The following is a 20,258-nucleotide window of genomic DNA, read 5'->3' on the forward strand; positions in this document are numbered from 1 at the left end:
TGGAGATAAGGGTGTATACATAGTATGTGACATTAGAATGACATGCCTATTCCTTAGTTATACTTTCCATCTGTTGTACAAAAAAATAACAAGTCACACTTGGCCCAATGATATAAAATAATTTATTACAATGAACATAGTTCAAATGAATACAGTACTCAACAATGACATCATGATTTCACAATTAGTGTATGTCGATCAAACTGTACAAGTGAGTCCACTGGACCTTTGTCATTCAGGAAGGTCTAATGGCCTTTGGCAGAAGGGTCAAGACATCCAGATTATTGTATTTGTCGCAGATGTCATTAACCTTTTAATAAAATTTGATTTGATAAGATACAACTAAAGGACGTGTACCTATGAATATACTGGGTAGGTAATGTAAAGGGTGTATAAGCCATCTGTGAGATCCATTTCTTATAGCGGTGCAGACTGAAGTAGCAGGAATAATTTATATAAAATTGCATAGATGAGGTAAGACTTCTTTCTACAGTGCCTAAACACTCTTAGAAAAAAAGGTGCTATCTAGATTCTAATTAGGGGTTTTCGGCTGTCCCCATAGGAGAACCCTTTGAAGAAACCTTTTTGGTTCCAGATTGAACCCTTTCCACAAAGGGTTCTACATGGAACCCAAAAGAGTTCTACCTGGAATAAAAAAAGGGTTCTACCTGGAACTGAAACGGGTTCTCCTATGGGGACAGCCGAAGAACCCTTTTGTGTAGAAAGTCTACACCCTCCTTGGATTTCTTCACATTTTATTGTGTTACAAAGTGGAATTAAAATTGATTTGTCAATTTTTTGTCAACAATCTACACAAAATACTGTCAAAGTGGAAGAAAAAATTCTAACATTTATTTTTAGATAAGTTTTCACCCCCCTGAGTCAATACATGTTAGAAACACATTTTGACAGCGATTACAGCTTTGAGTCATCTTGGGTAAGTCTCATAAGAGCTTTGCACACCTGTATTATGCAATATTTTCCCATTATTCAAGCTCTGTCAAGGTGTTGGAGATCATGGCTAGATAGCAATTTTCAAGTCTTGCCATAGATTTTCAAGCAGATTTAAGTCAAAACTGTAACTTGCCCACTCAGGAACATTCACTGTCTCCTTGGTAAGCTACTCCAGTGTATATTCAGCTTTGTGTTGTAGGTTATTGTCCTGCTGAAAGGTGAATTCCTCTCCTGGTGTCTGGTGTAAGGCAGACTGAAGCAGGTTTTCCTATAGGATTTTGCCTGTGCTTAGCTCCATCCCGATTGTTTTCATCCTGAAAAACTCCCCAGTCTTTGCTGATGTCAAGCATACCCATACCATGAAGGCAATTAACTCAGTGATGTGTTGTGTTGGATTTTCCCCAAACATAAGGCTTTGCATTTAGGCCAAAAAGTATATTCCTTTGCCGTGTTTTTTTGCAGTATTACTTTAGTGCCTTGTTGCATGTTCTGGAATATTTTTATTCTGTGTATTTGTATTATTTTTATCACTCTGTCATTTAGGTCATTATTGTGGAGTCACTACAATGTTGTTGATCCATCCTCAGTTCTCCCATCACAACCATTGAACTCTGTAGCTGTTTTAAAATCCCCAATGGCCTCATGGTGACATCCCTAAGCAGTTTCCTTCCTTTCCTGCAGCTCAGTTCAGAAGAATGACTGTATTTTTTATGTGTCTGGGTGGTTTAATGCTTCATCCACAACTTAATTATTAACTTGACCATGCTTAAAGATATATTCAATGTCTGATATGTTATTGTTACCCATCTACCAATCATTGCCCTTTATTTTTTAAGCTTTCGAAAAAGCCCTGGGAGGACAGAGGAAGAAGTGGTCATAAAATAATATAATGTCAACCCCTATTATTTCACACAGAGTACAGAGTGAGTCCATATAAATTATAATGCGATTTGTTAAGCCACATTTGACTTCTGAACTAATTCAGGCTTGCCTAAACAAAGGGGGTGAATACTTAAAGGAATTATTATATTTTAGTTATAATTTTTTTTAAACATTTGTAAAAAAAACTTGACAAACAATTACAATTAATCTATTTCAATCCCACTTTGTAACGCAACAAAATGTGAAACAAATTCAAGGGGGGGTGCAGACTTTCTATAGGCACTTAATCTGAAAGTGGACTGGCACAGAGCAAAAAAACACATTTTCTCTCTTCTGTCTCGCTCCATTTTGTTCAAAGACAACACTAGTCACTTCCTACATTCACAAAGAAAACAAATGATCCAAAACCCAGTTTGTCAGATAACTGTATCAATATTAGTGCAAAAGATAAGTGAGTATTTACATTATATACTCAAAATGTATGTAAATCTTCACATGATATTCACAAAAGAGGATTGTCTTACAGGAGGGCCTATAAGACATTTGGTTAATTTGATGTTACATACAAATACAGGGACACGCTACAAAAAACATTGGGTTGATAGATGTTAAACAGTCAGATATTACATTAAAACCTTAGAGAAACACTTAGTCATGATAAAAAACTGAAAACATTAGTACACTTCCTCACATTGTTTGAGCTACCATCCCTTTAAAAAAGCAGATCTGTCCACATCTCATAATAATTTCAATGGGAGTCCAGCCAATGTGAATTACTGATGATCCCTTTATGTGTCCAGTGCTAGTTAGAATAATATTATATAACAACAATGCATTGATTACAAATCTGTAGTGGTTTACCTCCCATTTCCACCTCTTCTCCTTCAGGTGCTCTTAGTAACTGCCCACAACAACAGGGGGAGCCCAGGGGAAGCTGACTGTGAGAGTGCCTGCTGCACGATTTATCACGACTCATTGGTGGGAGCTTTGAAGAAAATCTCTCGACAGTGCCTGGCTGTGTCCTCTGGTGAGTATACTGTAAAACCAATGGTGCGCGGGTCGTTGAAGATCTCATAGTCGTTTCCCCCCTGAACAGAGAGGAATGTAGATACGGCTTTAGAATCTGCTTTTTCACAAATAGGTTTGCACCGACTGCCCTTTTCCCCCTTGTCGACCTCTTTCCTTGTTTCCTCACTCACTCTTTATCTCTCTCTATGTCTCAGTAAAAGAGGTTAAATAAACACACAACCATCACAAAGCTCATGCAACATTCTTTCAGGCAGGGGTCAACTCCACATAGAATGACATCAACAATGATCTCTGAACTTTAACCTTTATCATTCAAGCCACAGCACAATCCTACTCTCATTGCTATCTTTAGCCTCAGAGCATTCCCCACCACTGACACGTCTACAAGGTCCTCCCCTTCACTTACAGACGATGTCTCGTTGCCAAAGAAGTAGATAGCGTCCAGGCCCTCCCCCTCCAGCACGTCCAGACAGAGCCTCTTGTCCCAGCCTTCAGGGAACACGTCAAAACTGATGAGACCACCTGAATAGAGAGGCACACGAGAGGGAATAATTCAGTCAATTTCAATTGATACATTACAATTTAACATGTTACTGAACAGAATATTAGTCCCTCCCATAAAATAATGATGATTTTAGTGATGATTATTAACACATTACAACCAGCTCTCTCATGCCATGTCAGGGATATTTGTTTTGGTTGGTCAATGCACTGATGAGTGAGGATGCCCAATGTATGTAAAATAGGTGTGATATTTCCCCCATTATAGGAACAGCAGCTTTGAGATATTTTTAAGACTGCAACTTCAACCGGTTAATGTTGCACATTTCTCTGCAACAGACTTGGAGCCCAACACATTCTCCCCTCGAAAAGCATGAAAGGTTATTAAAAGCCCCAATCACTGTGCTTAGTTCAGCAGAACAGACTTATTTATGCCCTGTGCATCGACTGTGTGGTGATGGCTTTGACATACAGTCTGTGTCCAGGGAGACCAGTCTTATTATTGGTGATTATTCACTACTTGGCTGACCTCCATGAGGTCACTAACAGTATGTGAGCCTACAGGCTGCCCATTGAGGTGGACTCAGTTCCACAAACACAGCCTGTGGCTGACTCCTTTCTTTTAAATCCCTCTTTCCTTTTCATTCTACAACCAGAGCAGTTAGTCTTTAAATTCTGCCACATATTCAGGTCAATGAAAGGTGAATGTGCACGAAAAGCCCTCAGAGAAGTAAGTTTAAATTCTGCTTCTTGCCCATCCCCCCTGCCTTCAGATTCTACTTCATTACCCCCCAGTGTTTAAAGCGGCAATCAGCAATAACAAAGCGCCCTCCTCACCACTGTTTCAGTAAAAGGTGTGGCGATGGGACTGGAGAAATGTAAGCACTCTCAAATTCAAAGGCAGAGCTATGAATGCAAGGACTGACCATCCATGATATCAAAATTATAACTTTAACCATGTTTTTAGGCTATACAGTGTTTGTTTACATTTACTTTGTTTCTAAACAATGGAGTAAAAATAGCTTATATGTTGTGTTCTGATGGGGTACGACTGTTCAAGATCATATGGCATTTATAAGTTATATTCTTCAAGAATCAATGGATACATATCATTAATGTATTAGTCCAAAAATGGATGTAGCAACTGCTGCTTGACCAGAAGGGAAGCTCACAAACGCAACAGCTAGGGAGGTTTCAGCCAATCAGAGGGTGTATTGGCCACAAACACCCACATCCTCAGCCCATCCCCCACACAGTTCCTTCCCCACCCCTGGCCATGCACCATAAAGGTGAAAGAAAACATAGCCAGGACAAAGGTGCCTGTATTTGAAGTGACGCTGCAATGTTGCCTTTTGAGCTGAGTGACATGAGCAACAATCTCTGGCGTAAGAACAGACAGTGCCGCATAGACATAAACAGCATTGCATATGTGAAATGTGAACAAACCAAGGCAGGGTAGACGTGCAGATACAGACTGCAATGAGCAAACACATAAATCTTATCCACTAGCCTTCTCATTGGCTTGTTTTATCAGGCTCTGCGGCTGCAGTGCAAACAGCCCTCCAACTGGCTCTGCTGCCAGTGCTATGAGCATCAGCTTCCACATCAGCAACCAGAAGGATTCCCAGTTAATATCAGCAATCAGAGGGATTCCCAGGGCAGTCACTCAGTTAGGGTAAAGTAAGGCCGTTAGGATGAAGTAAGGATAAATGTCTGTGTTTGTAACTACTGCTGCTACTGGCCCAAGGCTTTAACAAAGTGCCTTATGAAGACAACAGCCTTATCTCCAGCTGTTTGTGCAGCTGCCTGAATTGTGTACAGTTTCACAGGCCATTAAGTAAGCCCCACACCTCGTTACAGTCAGCAAACACCTAGTCTGACTAACCAGAGAAAAACATCTCTGAACCTCAGAGAGTGGAACAGGGGAGAGTAATGTTTAATGAAGTTGGGCACAATGTGTCCAGGAGATTGGCTACGCATGGCAGATCGTCTTTGTGAACTGGCAGATAGGAAGCAACAGCAAGGAAAAGACAGCAAAGGAGCTAGTACATTGAAGTCATAACAGGGTCCTTTCTATCTGAGAGATAAATGAGTCTTGAAATGTAGATATCACACCATGCACAGATGGCATACAAAAGAATACTGAAATACAAGACTAGAGGTGCTAATAGTTACACTGATATTAATTCCCAGCTCACATCCTGTGCCAGTTGGCTTACCTCTAGTAAATCGTAGACCCTTCCCAGCAAACTCCTCCTGCAGGGCCGCAACAAACTTCTCCCGGATTTTCTCTCTCTTTGAAGAGGTTAAGGAAAGGGGTCAGGCTTCAGGCCACTAAGGGTTAAGCCTCTCCACATCACCCATCAGACCACTAGACCCTCCATAATGTGTGGCTGTGAAACATCAATGGGCTGTCTGTTCAGCCATCTTGAAAGCTCAGCATTGTTTTGACTTGTTTACTCTCTTCCCCTTTTAATAGGAGCCAACGTAACAGAATATAAGATAAAATCATGCCTGCTTGCACTGTGCAGTGATTTGAGGTTATAAGAGGTTGAAAACATGACTCAATCAATAACACATGCTTTGTTTGTTTACTATTCGTTTTAAAAGTTTATATGTTTAGCCGTTTGGATCATTATTTAGGCACTCTTATACTGTGTAATACCTTGTCAATTTCAGAGAATTCGATTCGCTCCTCAAGTGTGCAGCTCCGGCCAATGGGGGAGATGTTCAGCATTCCGTTGCGGAATTCGATAAAGGTGCCCCTGAGGGCAGAATAAAGCATTAATCTGCAAAAAGAGACTTTAGTGTGGCTGTTACCAGCCATCATACATGTATAATCTCCCAGCAATTTATTGGGTATTTACCAACGTTTCGGCATCACTGTGCCTCGTGATGCCGAAATGTTGGTAAATACCCATTAAATTGCTGGGAGATTACACAATGGAGTGTGCGACTTTCTTTATTATGATAGTTTATAGTTTATTCGCCATTAGTCAGCACCTCCACACAAACTATTATTTTGGGTGTGCGCCAGCTTTTGTTTACCAACCATCATACAACAATTCTAGAGGTTCTAGTGTTAGATTCAGAATTGCTTTGTTCCTCAAGGAAATAAGTATTTCCACCCAGATACAGATCAATCCTTCTGTCTTAGTCTCTGCTTTAGGAATGCTGACAGAGCCACCATTCCTTTCTCCAATGCCTACAGCTGTGATAGACAGGTTGTAGTGACCATGGGGCCTCTGAATGACTAGACACGTAGAAAAGGAGCTGAAAGTAGGTCAGAGGGAGGGAATCTCACCTTTTCTTGGGCAGCTTGATCAGCCCCATGTAACTGAGACAGAAGTTAATGAGGTCCTGCAGTAGTTCCTCTCCTATCTGGTTCTGGATGGCCTGTAGGACAGAGGACATAGTTCAAATATTTGAACTGTCTTTTCTTATTAACACAGTGCAGTTCTCTTAAAGACATGATCATAACTTTCCCTTCCAGTCTTCTTAGCTGAGAGCAGTTTATAAGAAAAAAAGGTTGTGCCTGCATGTTGTTTACATGGAATCATGTTTAAATAGCTTGTTAGTGAGCAAAAATATATTTTATTCCTTCCCTCACCTCAGTCACACCCACCTGTTTGGAAAGGAGCTTCCCATCTTTGTACTGCACCGTGCCATTCTCAGCAAACACATAGTCAAACTTCTGTATCACTGTAAGAGAAAAAGGGGGCAAATTAGGTAAAAGTGTGTTATTGTGAGAACATTCATAGTAAATAGACAACACAAGCTACCAGCACATAGCCTTAAAAATAATAATAATAATGGAACACAGGCATGTTGTACCTGGTGCAGCGGGATTATTGGTTTTTGCAGATTACCACCTATGTAACACTACCTGAAACAGTCCAATTTAATCTCTGTTCTGTCCATTCACTCTACACATATCTCACATAGCTAGAGTATCAAAGTACTGAGCATCTCAATCAGTCTTGCATAATGCAGTCTGGGGATGATCAGGATAGAGAACTGTTGATGCAAAAATGCACTGAAAACAAAGCCTTGAATGCACTAGTAGCACTCCCACTTATACAGTGGGGCAAAAATGTATTTAGTCAGCCACCAATTGTGCAAGTTCTCCCACTTAAAAAGATGAGAGAGGCCTGTAATTTTCATCATAGGTACACTTCAACTATGACAGACAAAATGAGAAAAAAAATCCAGAAAATCACATTGTAGGATTTTTAATGAATTTATTTGCAAATTAGGGTGGAAAATAAGTATTTGGTCACCTACAAACAAGCAAGATTTCTGGCTCTCACAGACCTGTAACTTATTCTTTAAGAGGCTCCTCTGTCCTCCACTCGTTACCTGTATTAATGGCACCTGTTTGAACTTGTTATCAGTATAAAAGACACCTGTCCACAACCTCAAACAGTCACACTCCAAACTCCACTATGGCCAAGACCAAAGAGCTGTCAAAGGACACCAGAAACAAAATTGTAGACCTGCACCAGGCTGGGAAGACTGAATCTGCAATAGGTAAGCAGCTTGGTTTGAAGAAATCAACTGTGGGAGCAATTATTAGGAAATGGAAGACATACAAGACCACTGATAATCTCCCTCGATCCGGGGCTCCACTCAAGATCTCACCCCGTGGGGTCAAAATGATCACAAGAACGGTGAGCAAAAATCCCAGAACCACACAGGGGGACCTAGTGAATGACCTGCAGAGAGCTGGGACCAAAGTAACAAAGTCTACCATCAGTAACACACTACGCCGCCAGGGACTCAAATCCTGCAGTGCCAGACGTGTCCCCCTGCTTAAGCCAGTACATGTCCAGGCCCGTCTGAAGTTTGCTAGAGAGCATTTGGATGATCCAGAAGAAGATTGGGAGAATGTCATATGGTCAGATGAAACCAAAATATAACCTTTTGATTAAAAACTCAACTCGTCGTGTTTGGAGGACAAAGAATGCTGAGTTGCATCCAAAGAACACCATACCTACTGTGAAGCATGGTGGTGGAAACATCATGCTTTGGGGCTGTTTTCCTGCAAAGGGACCAGGACGACTGATCCGTGTAAAGGAAAGAATGAATGGGGCCATGTATCGTGAGATTTTGAGTGAAAACCTCCTTCCATCAGCAAGGGCATTGAAGATGAAACGTGGCTGGGTCTTTCAGCATGACAATGATCCCAAACACACCGCCCGGGCAACGAAGGAGTGGCTTCGTAAGAAGCATTTCAAGGTCCTGGAGTGGCCTAGCTAGTCTCCAGATCTCAACCCCATAGAAAATATTTGGAGGGAGTTGAAAGTCCGTGTTGCCCAGCAACAGCCCCAAAACATCACTGCTCTAGAGGAGATCTGCATGGAGGAATGGGCCAAAATACCAGCAACATTGTGTTGATTTACAGAAAACATTTGACCTCTGTCATTGCCAACAAAGGGTATATAACAAAGTAATGAGATAAACTTTTGTTATTAACCAAATGCTTATTTTCCACCATAATTTGCAAATAAATTCATTAAAAATCATTAAAAAAATTCAAAATGTGATTTTCTGATTTTGTCTGTCATAGTTGAAGTGTACCTATGATGAAAATTACAGGCCTCTCTCATCTTTTTAAGTGGGAGAACTTGCACAATTGGTGGCTGACTAAATACTTCCCCCCCCCACTGTATTTACTCTATTGTTCGTCGCTTTACTTTTGTTGCTGCTCTGAGTGATAACTGTCAGTTGTCAGTGTGTTGGTGGCCAGTCTCCACTGCTGTGTGTAAACTCCACCACAGGGTTAGTGTGTCAAGATAACACAGGTATATGAGCAAACATGTAACTCCACCTGGGTCCATGTGTGACCCGGAGTGGAGACTTCAGTTATGATGTAGCTGCTTTTGTCTATGTCTGTTATTTATGGACTGATGTCAAATGAGAGTGGGCTGCCAACATGAAAGCATCTAAACTGTCTCTCTGGTGAATTTCCTTTAAATAATTTCATGACCATGAAAGCGACAGCCTTTTGGGGTTTGCAAAGCCCTGTGAGAGAAAGGCAATAATGTGGGTTTGAGGGTGAATATGTGAGACTGAAATGAGACCAAAGTGAGAATGAGGAGTGCTCACCTTCATCTCCCTCCCCCAGCTGTTCTGCGATCTTTGAGTAGTCTGATCCACCCACTATGCCGATCTTCACTTTCCTGCGCAGAGACTGGAAAAACTCATCCAGCTTAGGGTCAATTTTCTGCAGGGTGTAAGCACACACGCATGATGCGTAAACACACGATGAGTGCACACAGACAGACACACACACACTATTGAAAACACCGTTTTAGGGACTCATAATATAAACTGTGACAAGACAGGCATTTACAGTCCTTAAAACGGCTTTTGTTGTCTGAACACAAAGCAGGATTGTCACACCCTGGCCTTAGTTATCTTTGTTTTCATTAGTATTTTAGTTAGGTCAGGGTGTGACATGGGTTAGTATGTGTTTTTGTATTGTCTAGTGTGGTTTGTATGGTTGAGGGGGTTTCATAGAGTAGATGGGGTTGTGTTCAGTGTAGGTGTTTAGAATTGTCTATGGTTGAGTGTAGTTGTTTAGGAAAGTCTATGGTTGCCTGATTTGGTTCTCAATCAGAGACAGCTGGTTATTGTTGTCTCTGATTGGGAGCCATATTTAAGGTAGCCATAGGCTTTAGGTGTTTGTGGGTAATTGTCTATGTTGAACGTAAGTAGTTTGTGTGTGCACTTGCGTTTGTAGCTTCACGGTCGTTTGTTGTTTTTGTATAGTTTGTATAAGTGTTTCGTTTCATGTTCATCTTCGTCGTTATAATAAAAGAAGATGGCTTATTTTCCACATGCTGCGTTTTGGTCCGTCTCTCCTCCACACGATCGTGACAGAATTACCCACCACAGGATCAAGCAGCGTGACAAGCGGCAACAGGAGCAAGGCATCAAGGATTCTTGGACATGGGAGGAGATATTGGATGGAAAGGGACCTTGGGCTCAACCTGGAGAATATCGCCGTCCCAAAGCTGAGCTGGAGGCAGCGAAAGCAGAGAGGCGGCGATATGAGGAGGCAGCACGGAGGCAAGGCTGGAAGCCCGTGAGTACTGCCCAAAAATTTCTTGGGGGGGGGGCTAGGAGGTAGTGGGCCGAGGGCAGGTAGGAGACCTGCGCCCACTTCCCAGGCTAACCGTGGAGAGCGGGAGTACGGGCAGACACCGTGTTACGCAGTAGAGCGCACGGTCTCTCCTGTACGTGTGCATAGCCCAGTGCGGGTTATTCCACCTCCCCGCACTGGTAGGGCTAGGTTGAGCATTGAGCCAAGTGCCATGAAGCCGGCTCTACCTATCTGGCCACCAGTGCGTCTCCTCAGGCCGGCTTACATGGCACCAGCCTTACGCATGGTGTCCCCGGTTCGCCTACATAGCCCGGTGCGGGTTATTCCACCTCCCCGCACTGGTCGGGCGACGGGGAGCATTCAACCAGGTAAGGTTGGGCAGGCTCAATGCTCAAGGGAGCCAGTACGCCTGCACGGTCCGGTATTTCCGGCGCCACCTCCCCGCCCCAGTCCAGTTCCACCAGTGCCTACACCACGCACCAGGCTTCCAGTGTGTCTCCAGAGCCCTGTTCCTCCTCCACGCACTCGTCCAATGGTGCGTGTCTCCAGCCCATTACCACCAGTGCCTACGCCACGCACCAAGCCTCCTGTGCGTCTCCAGAGTCCTGTGCATCCTGTTGCTGCTCCCCGCACTAGCCTTGAAGTGCGTGTTCCCAGCCCGGTACCACCAGTGCCGGCACCACGCACTAGGCCTAATGTGCGTCTCCAGGGTCCAGTATGCCCTGTTCCTTCTCCCCGCACTAGCCTTGAGATGCGTGTCCCCAGCCCGGTACCACCAGTTCCCGGCACCAGGCACCAGGCCTACAGTGCGCCTCATACGGCCAGAGCCATCCGTCTCCCCAGCGCCATCTGAGCCATCCGTCTCCCCAGCGCCATCTGAGCCATCCGTCTCCCCAGCGCCATCTGAGCCATCCGTCTCCCCAGCGCCATCTGAGCTATCCGTCTCCCCAGCGCCATCTGAGCCATCCGTCTCCCCAGCGCCATCTGAGCCATCCGTCTGTCCCGAGCCATTAGAGCCGCCCGTCTGTCCCGAGCCGTCAGAGCCGTTCGTCAGTCAGGAGCCGCTAGAGCCGCCAACCAGACAGGATCTGCCAGAGCCGCCAACCAGACAGGATCTGCCAGAGCCGCCAACCAGACAGGATCTGCCAGAGCCGCCAACCAGACAGGATCTGCCAGAGCCGCCAACCAGACAGGATCTGCCAGAGCCGCCAACCAGACAGGATCTGCCAGAGCCGCCAACCAGACAGGATCTGCCAGAGCCGCCAACCAGACAGGATCTGCCAGAGCCGCCAACCAGACAGGATCTGCCAGAGCCGCCAACCAGACAGGATCTGCCAGAGCCGCCAACCAGACAGGATCTGCCAGAGCCGCCAGAGAGCCATGAGCAGCCAGATCCGTCAGCCAGCCATGAGCAGCCAGATCCGTCAGCCAGCCATGAGTAGCCAGATCCGTCAGCCAGCCATGAGCAGCCATATCCGTCAGCCAGCCATGAGCAGCCATATCCGTCAGCCAGCCATGAGCAGCCATATCCGTCAGCCAGCCATGAGCAGCCATATCCGTCAGCCAGCCATGAGCAGCCAGATCCGTCAGCCAGCCATGAGCAGCCAGATCCGTAAGCCAGCCATGAGCAGCCAGATCCGTCAGCCAGCCATGAGCAGCCAGATCCGTCAGCCAGCCAGGATCCGCCAAAGCCGTCCAGCCAGGATCCGCCAGAGCTGTCCAGCCAGGATCCGCCATTTAGTCCGGGGCTGCCCCTTAGTCCGGGGCTGCCCCTTAGTCCGGGGCTGCCCCTTATCCCGGTGCTGCCCCTTATCCCGGTGCTGCCCCTTATCCTGGTGCTGCCCCTTATCCCGGTGCTGCCCCTTAGTCCGGTGCTGCCTCTTAGTCCGGTGCTGCCACTTAGTCCGGTGCTGCCCCTGAATCCAGTGGGGTTAAGTTGGAGGGTGGACATTTGGAGGAGGCTACGAAAGCGGGTAGTGACTATGGTGGGGTGGGGACCACGACCAGTACCAGAGCCGCCACCATGGACAGACGCCCACCCAAACCCTCCCATAGACTTTATGCTGGTGCGTCCGGAGTTCGCACCTTAAGGGGGGGGTTATGTCACACCCTGGCCTTAGTTATCTTTGTTTTCATTAGTATTTTAGTTAGGTCAGGGTGTGACATGGGTTAGTATGTGTTTTTGTATTGTCTAGTGTGGTTTGTATGGTTGAGGGGGTTTCATAGAGTAGATGGGGTTGTGTTCAGTGTAGGTGTTTAGAATTGTCTATGGTTGAGTGTAGTTGTTTAGGAAAGTCTATGGTTGCCTGATTTGGTTCTCAATCAGAGACAGCTGGTTATTGTTGTCTCTGATTGGGAGCCATATTTAAGGTAGCCATAGGCTTTAGGTGTTTGTGGGTAATTGTCTATGTTGAACGTAAGTAGTTTGTGTGTGCACTTGCGTTTGTAGCTTCACGGTCGTTTGTTGTTTTTGTATAGTTTGTATAAGTGTTTCGTTTCATGTTCATCTTCGTCGTTATAATAAAAGAAGATGGCTTATTTTCCACATGCTGCGTTTTGGTCCGTCTCTCCTCCACACGATCGTGACAAGGATAATGCTTTTGTTTAGACAGAGTGAGATTGGCATCTGTCTCTGAAGGAGGAGCAACTTTGATAGTGGTCTATTGATCCTCTGCAGAAATAATCCTATTAAACTTTCCATCTTGCCAGAGAGACTTGGGCAGACGGATCAGGCAGGGACCGCTTCATGCGCACATGAGGAAACTGCATTACATAATATAAGGGCATTCTGCACACTTATGTCTCTGTGACCGACCAACGGCTGCTGAACTGGGCACTGCCTACACGACGATCATTGAACGTTTCTTTACATCACCGGTCCAGACACTGAGACAAGAATGCAGATAGTCTACAATAGGATCTTTTTTTGTCTATGTTACAACAAAGACATCATCTTGTGATGATGGGCAGAGATACGAGGGATAATCTTAATGTTTATCCTCCTGTTTAATTGAATTATTTGAAGACATGGAGAACTGCCTGTTTTCACACGACAATTGCAAAGACATTTATTGATACAGCGTTGTGTAACTGAGAGTTAACCATTTATCATCATATGAATGAGTAACACTAGAGAGCCGTTTCACTGATTATTAATTGATTATCTTGCATTTCAAATCTGACGGTCAAAAGAGGCTGAGGATATAACTAATAGGCTACCCCCATTATGAATGTCAACATCCTTGATCAAAGTAGTCTGTTTTTAGGGTAGGAACTCCATGTGACTCTTCTTCCCATGTACCCACTTTAAGTTGTTTACTATCAGTTTATCTGTCTGTTAAAGTTCCAATGCAGCTGTTGTTATCTCAAAATCAAATAATTTCTGGGTAACAATGAAGTACCTTAATTGTCAAAAAGAAACAAAAATAGCTTCAGAGCAAAGAGCAATTTCTCAAGCAAGAATTTTGCTAGGACTGTTTGAGAGTGGTCTGAGTGGGGAGGGGAAAACAGAAAATGAGCTGTTATTGGCAGAGAGGTTTGGAACTCTCTTTCTCATTGGTCTATTAACTAATGATATCACCAGGCATTACAAAACTCCATCCCACCAAATCAGGCTGAAATTCAACAGCTGTCTTTTCAAACAGCTCTTACACTAAAAGGGCAATATTATAATTTTCACAATTTCACAGTATCCAACCTAATAGTGTGGCAATATATATAAAACACTGGGCCTTTAAGGATTGGCGCGAACAGTTGCAAGGTAATTGATACTTCACATGGAAGGACAGCAGTTATAGGGTATTTTGAATTGGCGTAAGCAGTGTCCCAGTGTAACGGTGGTCTAGGGTTGACACTTCATAAGTGTTGTGCAAGTAGGCAACAGTATTTTACTGTCGTGTTCTCGTACGGACGGAGGACATAACGTTCTTCCAAATGAATTATATCTCTGCTCCATGGGGCGCGCGCTACTTTGAAGTAAAATACAAGCTTCAGATGCAAACGAAGACATTTCAGTTTCATTGAAAAGAGTTGACGGACGACAGCATTTGTAGCGTACAACCACGGGATTAAATAATATATGAAAACAAGAACTTGGAAGGACAGAAAATGATGGTGTTTGCCAACATTATCAGGAAGTATATCGACAGAAAATAGTAAATCATTACATAACATGCAGGAACATTCCAGACCTTGCTGCAGATAAGACACTGACATTATTGCAACAGTTTTGTGCTATCAAGATGGCATGGCGATTGGCAAAGGTTTGACACGTTGGACAGCAACATTAGAAGAAAGAAAATGACAAACAAAACACAATTAATAGAACGGGATAATAAAACATGTTATTTAGCCTACCTCTCTCGGTGGGGTAAGAGTGCCGTCCACGTCAAATAAACACAGAATAGTCCTTTTTGAAGAACCATTTGATTCATCCATTTCTTATTTTGCAATGATAGTGTTACTAATGTGTAAATAATGATAGTGTTACTATTGTGTAAGTAATGATAATGTTACTAATGTGTAAGAAATATTCTGGGAAAGAGTGACAATTTTCTGATCTTGCCTCTAATGCAAAACAACGACTACTGTATAGGCTACAATACGGTACACTGTAAAATGTAATGCCCACCACTAGTTGGATGAATCATTTATGCCATGCGGTCTAGTAGATAACGACAAACCATATCCAATAGTTGTTGAACTGTAGTTTATCCTCAGACTGAAGAATAGGTCTGCCACCGTTTCCGATCGAATTCAGATAATCATCACAGGCAGCTCTACAAGTCTCAGGTTTATTTTGCAACAATGTCTCGATTCTCGTAGGCTACATGCAAACAGCCAATCGCAGCTTTTATGTTTGATGACGCGAAGTGGGTGTTGGCAAGATATATAAACATAGAAGTCCATTGCCCCCTTCCATGTCAAATCAAGACTGATTAAGACCCATCTCAACAGTCATTCGACCGTTCACCTAGAGGAGAGGACAGTGCTCAGACTGTGCCTAGATCTGTACAATGTAGGCTATCATATAATAAATTCACAGCCCAAACAATGGAATGATTCTTTACTGCATGTCAGGCCAGCCAGGGCATTAATCAGGCCAGCCAGGGCAGTAAGAAATGTATGATGAATAACGTTTAGTTGATAGCTCCATCAAGTGTTGCTTTAATTACCTGTATAACATGGTGATAGATCCAACTTCCAAAATAAACACTCACACTTGGCTCCTTCTGGATAGAGTTGTTGTGCAGGATTACCAGGACGTTTGTGTGATCGCTTTTATTATCAGTAAGTTAGTTGTCCACTAGAGGGCAGGCTAAAACAATATACATGCTTGTGCCCTATGGAAGCCAAATGCCATAGTGCAGAACAGCTATATTCCCGAAGGAGGTTCTGAGGGCTGTTAGATGGATTTGTCTGTTAAGGGTATCTGCAATCCTAACATGTCTTGTGGGTGGTGAGGAACTCAAATAAAGATGAAAGGTCTATCAGCGTCAAAGGAAAAATAATGTTTACATAAAGACATGATTATAGTCATGGTCCCTATTGGCACAGATGGCCATTTGTTCTGCGTCACTCCTTAATAAACAGTCCATATTTTGAAATTCTTACTGATATTCTGAATGGACATGAAAACTACGCATTTCAAATAGATTTCTTATTGTTGCATTGTTGAGAAGGAACCTGGAAGTAAGCATTTAGTTGGACCATGTGTATCCTGTACATACGACTAATACAACTTGAAACTAAATTAATTAAAACGTGTGTTGTGTGTCTTTTATCCTGCTACCAGTTATCTACCAGTTATCTACCAGTTATCTTGGTATACCCTTGCTCTATATTTAGCTGATACGCACAATGCACCTTCATCTAGGAGCACATTTTATAAAATTCGATGGTTTTGTATAACCTCATTCACCACTTTCAGGAGAATGGCTACATAGTCATGAACACAATAAGACTAACAGCATTTCTTGGGATTGTTTTTTATTAATAGGCCCTTCACTAGACTATGCTAAGGAGATACTAGGTATAAGGGCCATCTGATCAATTCACAAAGGGTTGTCCATTGAGCAACATTTAAGACTAGGTTAGGTAGACTTTGAACTTCTGTTGTTTTTTATTGTCAATAAGATTGTTGTAATGTGAATAATGGGTAATAAACTGAGGGCAGAAATGGAGATTATACAAGGCTGAATTGCAGCAGGTGATGAATGGCTTTGAATAGCCACCAATATACACTTCCGTTCAAAAGATTGGGGTCACTTAGAAATGTCCTTGTTTTTGAAAGAAAAGCATTTTTTTTGTCCATTAAAATAACATCAAATTGATCAGAAATACAGTGTAGACACTGTTAATTTTGTAAATGACTATTGTAGCTGGACGTCTCACAAGTCCTCAACTGGCAGCTCCATGAAATAGTACCCACAAAACACCAGTCTCAACGTCAACAGTGAAGAGGCGACTCCGGGATGCTGGCCTTCTAGGCAGAGTTTCAAAGAAAAAGCCATATCTCAGACTGGCCAATAAAAAGAAAAGATTAAGATGGGCAAAAGAACACAAACACTGGACAGAGGAACTCTGCCTAGAAGGCCAGCATCCCAGAGTCGCCTCTTCACTGTTGACGTTGAGACTGGTGTTTTGTGGGTACTATTTCATGGAGCTGCCAGTTGAGGACTTGTGAGGCGTCTGTTTCTCAAACTAGACACTCTAATGTACTTGTCCTCTTGCTCAGTTGTGCACCGTGACCTCCCAATCCTCTTTCTATTCTGGTTAGGGACAGTTTGTCCTGTTCTGGGGAGAGAGTAGTACACAGCGTTGTACGAGATCTTCAGTTTCTTGGCAATTTCTCGCATAGAATAGCCTTAATTTCTCAGAACAAGAATAGACTGACGAGTTTCAGAAAAAAGGTCTTTGTTTCTGGCCATTTTGAGCCTGTAATTGAACCCAGAAATGCTGACACTCCAGACACTCAGCTAGTCTAAAGAAGTACAGTTTTATTGTTTCTTTAATCAGTACAACAGTTTTCAGCTGTGCTAACATAACTGCAAAAGGGTTTTCTAATGATCAATTAGACTTTTTTAAATTAAAAACTTGGATTAGCTAACACACCGTACCATTGGAACACAGGAGTGATGGTTGCTGATAATGGGCCTCTGTACGCCTATGGAGATATTCCATAAAAAATCTGCCGTTTCCAGCTACAATAGTCATTTACAACATTAACAATGTCTACACTGTATTTCTGATCAATGTGATGTTATTGTATTTTAATAGACATAAAATGTGCTTTTCTTTCAAAAACAAGGCCATTTTTAAGTGACCCCAAACTTTTGAAAGGTAGTGTACCTCTGACATTTCACAACAGCAATAAATCACATCATTGATTTGGCCTGGAATCTATTTGTGTCTTTAATTTGTAACAAGATATTATTTCTGTGCGTATGTATATGTATAGGGAATATAAGAATGATGTTAATGAAAAAGCCATCTATGTTTGACTTTAAAGACATGCTTCGGTTGGACTTAGTAACATATCATCAATGACGTGATGAATATTGAGGCCAGTTACTAAGTCTGTATTTTAAAAGGCCACATTAATTCCAACGCCATGAATAGATAAGGGGCAGCCCTATCAGGAAGGAGATAACAGAGCAGATACTGTGAAGCAGAGACAGGATTACTCACAGTCACAAGTCACAACATACAACTTACAACATGCCTTAGTGAGTTTACCATTACTCAACTCTCCCTTTCCCCTTTCATTAAAAATGTGTCAGGGTCTTAGTCGGGGTGACAGCCTGCTTCTTCAGTATCCAGAGCTTTGTATTATCTGTGTTTTTGCTCAATATTTTATTTACAGGATGGACAGAGATAAATAGGGTTGGCTAAAGGAGACAGATGGTCACTCAGGCCATAGGTATCTCATTATGAGCCTCAGTCACTGAGAAAAACACTGAGAGACCATACAGCGAACAGAAAATACTCTGCTTGGACGTGTTGGCGTTTATTGCTCATAAACACTTTGTGATGCACAACAAATCACTCTATGCACTAGGCAATATTTAACTTCTTAGACAATGTCTTTATGATTTATATTTGAAAATGTGTTCATGTTTTAAGTAGTAGTACTTATATTCAAAATTACTTATTTCTTATTTATGGTATGCCTACATGTTTTGTTTGTGTGTGTATGTGAGGAAGCATTTACATAGACAGCCTTCCTATCTTTTTATAGATTCACTGGTGTTCAGCAAAGTCCATATTTCTGAGGGAAACAAAAACATCCATAACAGGCACGCGTCATGCCACTCTGTCCAATGGCAATCAGAGAAGTTTACAGTCACTATAAAAACAATCTCTTGTTCCTTTAACACATTATTACTCCATTTGCTAATCAACTGGGGTGTTTGAAGATGGAAGTATTCTCAGCTCTCTCTCTCTCTCTCTCTCTCTCTCTCTCTCTCTCTCTCTCTCTCTCTCTCTCTCTCTCTCTCTCTCTCTCTCTCTCTCTCTCTCTCTCTCTCTCTCTCTCTCTCTCTCTCTCTCTCTCTCTCTCTCTCTCTCTCTCTCTCTCTCTCTCTCTCTCTCTCTCTCTCTCTCTCTCTCTCTCTCTCTCTCTCTCTCTCTCTCTCTCTCTCTCTCTCTCTCTCTCTCTCTCTCTCTCTCTCTCTCTCTCTCTGTCTGTTCATGTGGCAGAATGACTGGGTTTCCCAAACCAACCCAGTCATTACACTCAGACACATTCAATGTAATGTTTACATAGTTTTTACAGCACCGGTGCCCAGTTCTCCTTCCTGAACACGTCGGTGTACATGTAAGAGTGTGCAGAGTATATGACTTGAGTAAACAGAACTAACAGCCCATTGCCTCAGAACAAGATGGAGTTACTGTCAGAGTTCAAGGTATTGGGGCGAAGATGTTTTTATGCCAGAAAGACATGCACACTCAGAGTAAATACACAAAGGCAACCCAAACAATAAACACACACTGCAAGAGCTTCAGTCATGATTTTCTGTTCAATGAGGAGCAAAACAACAGTAATGTGAAAACATGAGCAATAATGAGCGTGATAATGAATGATACACGTAGAGATTGGGCACAATCTTGGGAGGAGGGCAGTGAGGAAGAGAGGAATATAGCAACTCAAACACACAAGCAAGCCTGGAAAATGTTTTAAGTCTAGACTACACACAGGTTCTGTCACAGAGAAGGACTATGTGTTTCTGCAACCCGTTCTCATGATTTTACGTGTTTTACGTATGTTTTGGATAACTGAAAATAAAACTGTGTAATAGCCTATGAATATATGAACATGTTTAGTTGATACATCTCTCTAAAATGTCTATATTTCACAAAATGTTGTGTGTATGCTTTAAAGGGGCAATCCACAGTTGTCCATTTTTGGATTTATATATTATTGACATGTACCCATTGATTCTTGAAGAATATAACTCATAAATATCTCATGAGCTTAGTTCAACTGTCGTATCCCATCAGAACCATTAAATATATGCTTGTTTTACTCAAATGTTTGAAAACAGTGTAAATGTAAACAAAAATGGCATAGCTTCAAAACATGGTTAAAGCTATCGTTTGATATCATGGATGGTCAGACCTTGCATCCATAACTTTATCTATGAATTTGAGAGTGGTTACATTTCTCCAGCCCCATTATTCAGCTTTTTACCTAAACTGTGGCGGGGAGGACACTTTGTTATTGTTTCAACTGCAGATTACCCATTTAAAGGACTAGCAAACCGTTTTATAGGCTTGCAATCAA

The 20,258-nt window shown here is 42.7% G+C and overlaps 1 protein-coding gene across 4 annotated transcripts; it reads right to left on the reverse strand.

Annotated features, from left to right (window-relative positions):
* Positions 1-104: 104 nt before the first annotated feature.
* LOC139565293 (phosphomannomutase 1-like) lies at positions 105-15,519 on the reverse strand. Of its 4 annotated transcripts, none has more exons than XM_071385502.1 (8): positions 14,831-15,519; positions 9,475-9,592; positions 6,992-7,068; positions 6,671-6,762; positions 6,032-6,131; positions 5,586-5,661; positions 3,272-3,387; positions 2,660-2,924 (listed from the first exon to the last, which is right to left on the reverse strand). In XM_071385502.1, the coding sequence occupies exons 1-8, from the start codon at positions 14,909-14,911 to the stop codon at positions 2,802-2,804; spliced, it is 783 nt and encodes a 260-aa protein (XP_071241603.1). In that variant the 5' UTR covers positions 14,912-15,519; the 3' UTR covers positions 2,660-2,801. The 4 variants fall into 4 exon arrangements, with proteins under 4 accessions (XP_071241601.1, XP_071241600.1, XP_071241603.1 ...); XM_071385501.1 differs by having other exon boundaries at positions 6,977-7,068; XM_071385500.1 differs by lacking the exon at positions 5,586-5,661 and having other exon boundaries at positions 105-2,924.
* Between the last annotated feature and the right edge of the window lie 4,739 nt (positions 15,520-20,258).

Source organism: Salvelinus alpinus, chromosome 36 (genome assembly GCF_045679555.1).
Source record: "Salvelinus alpinus chromosome 36, SLU_Salpinus.1, whole genome shotgun sequence".
Taxonomy (NCBI): domain Eukaryota; kingdom Metazoa; phylum Chordata; class Actinopteri; order Salmoniformes; family Salmonidae; genus Salvelinus; species Salvelinus alpinus.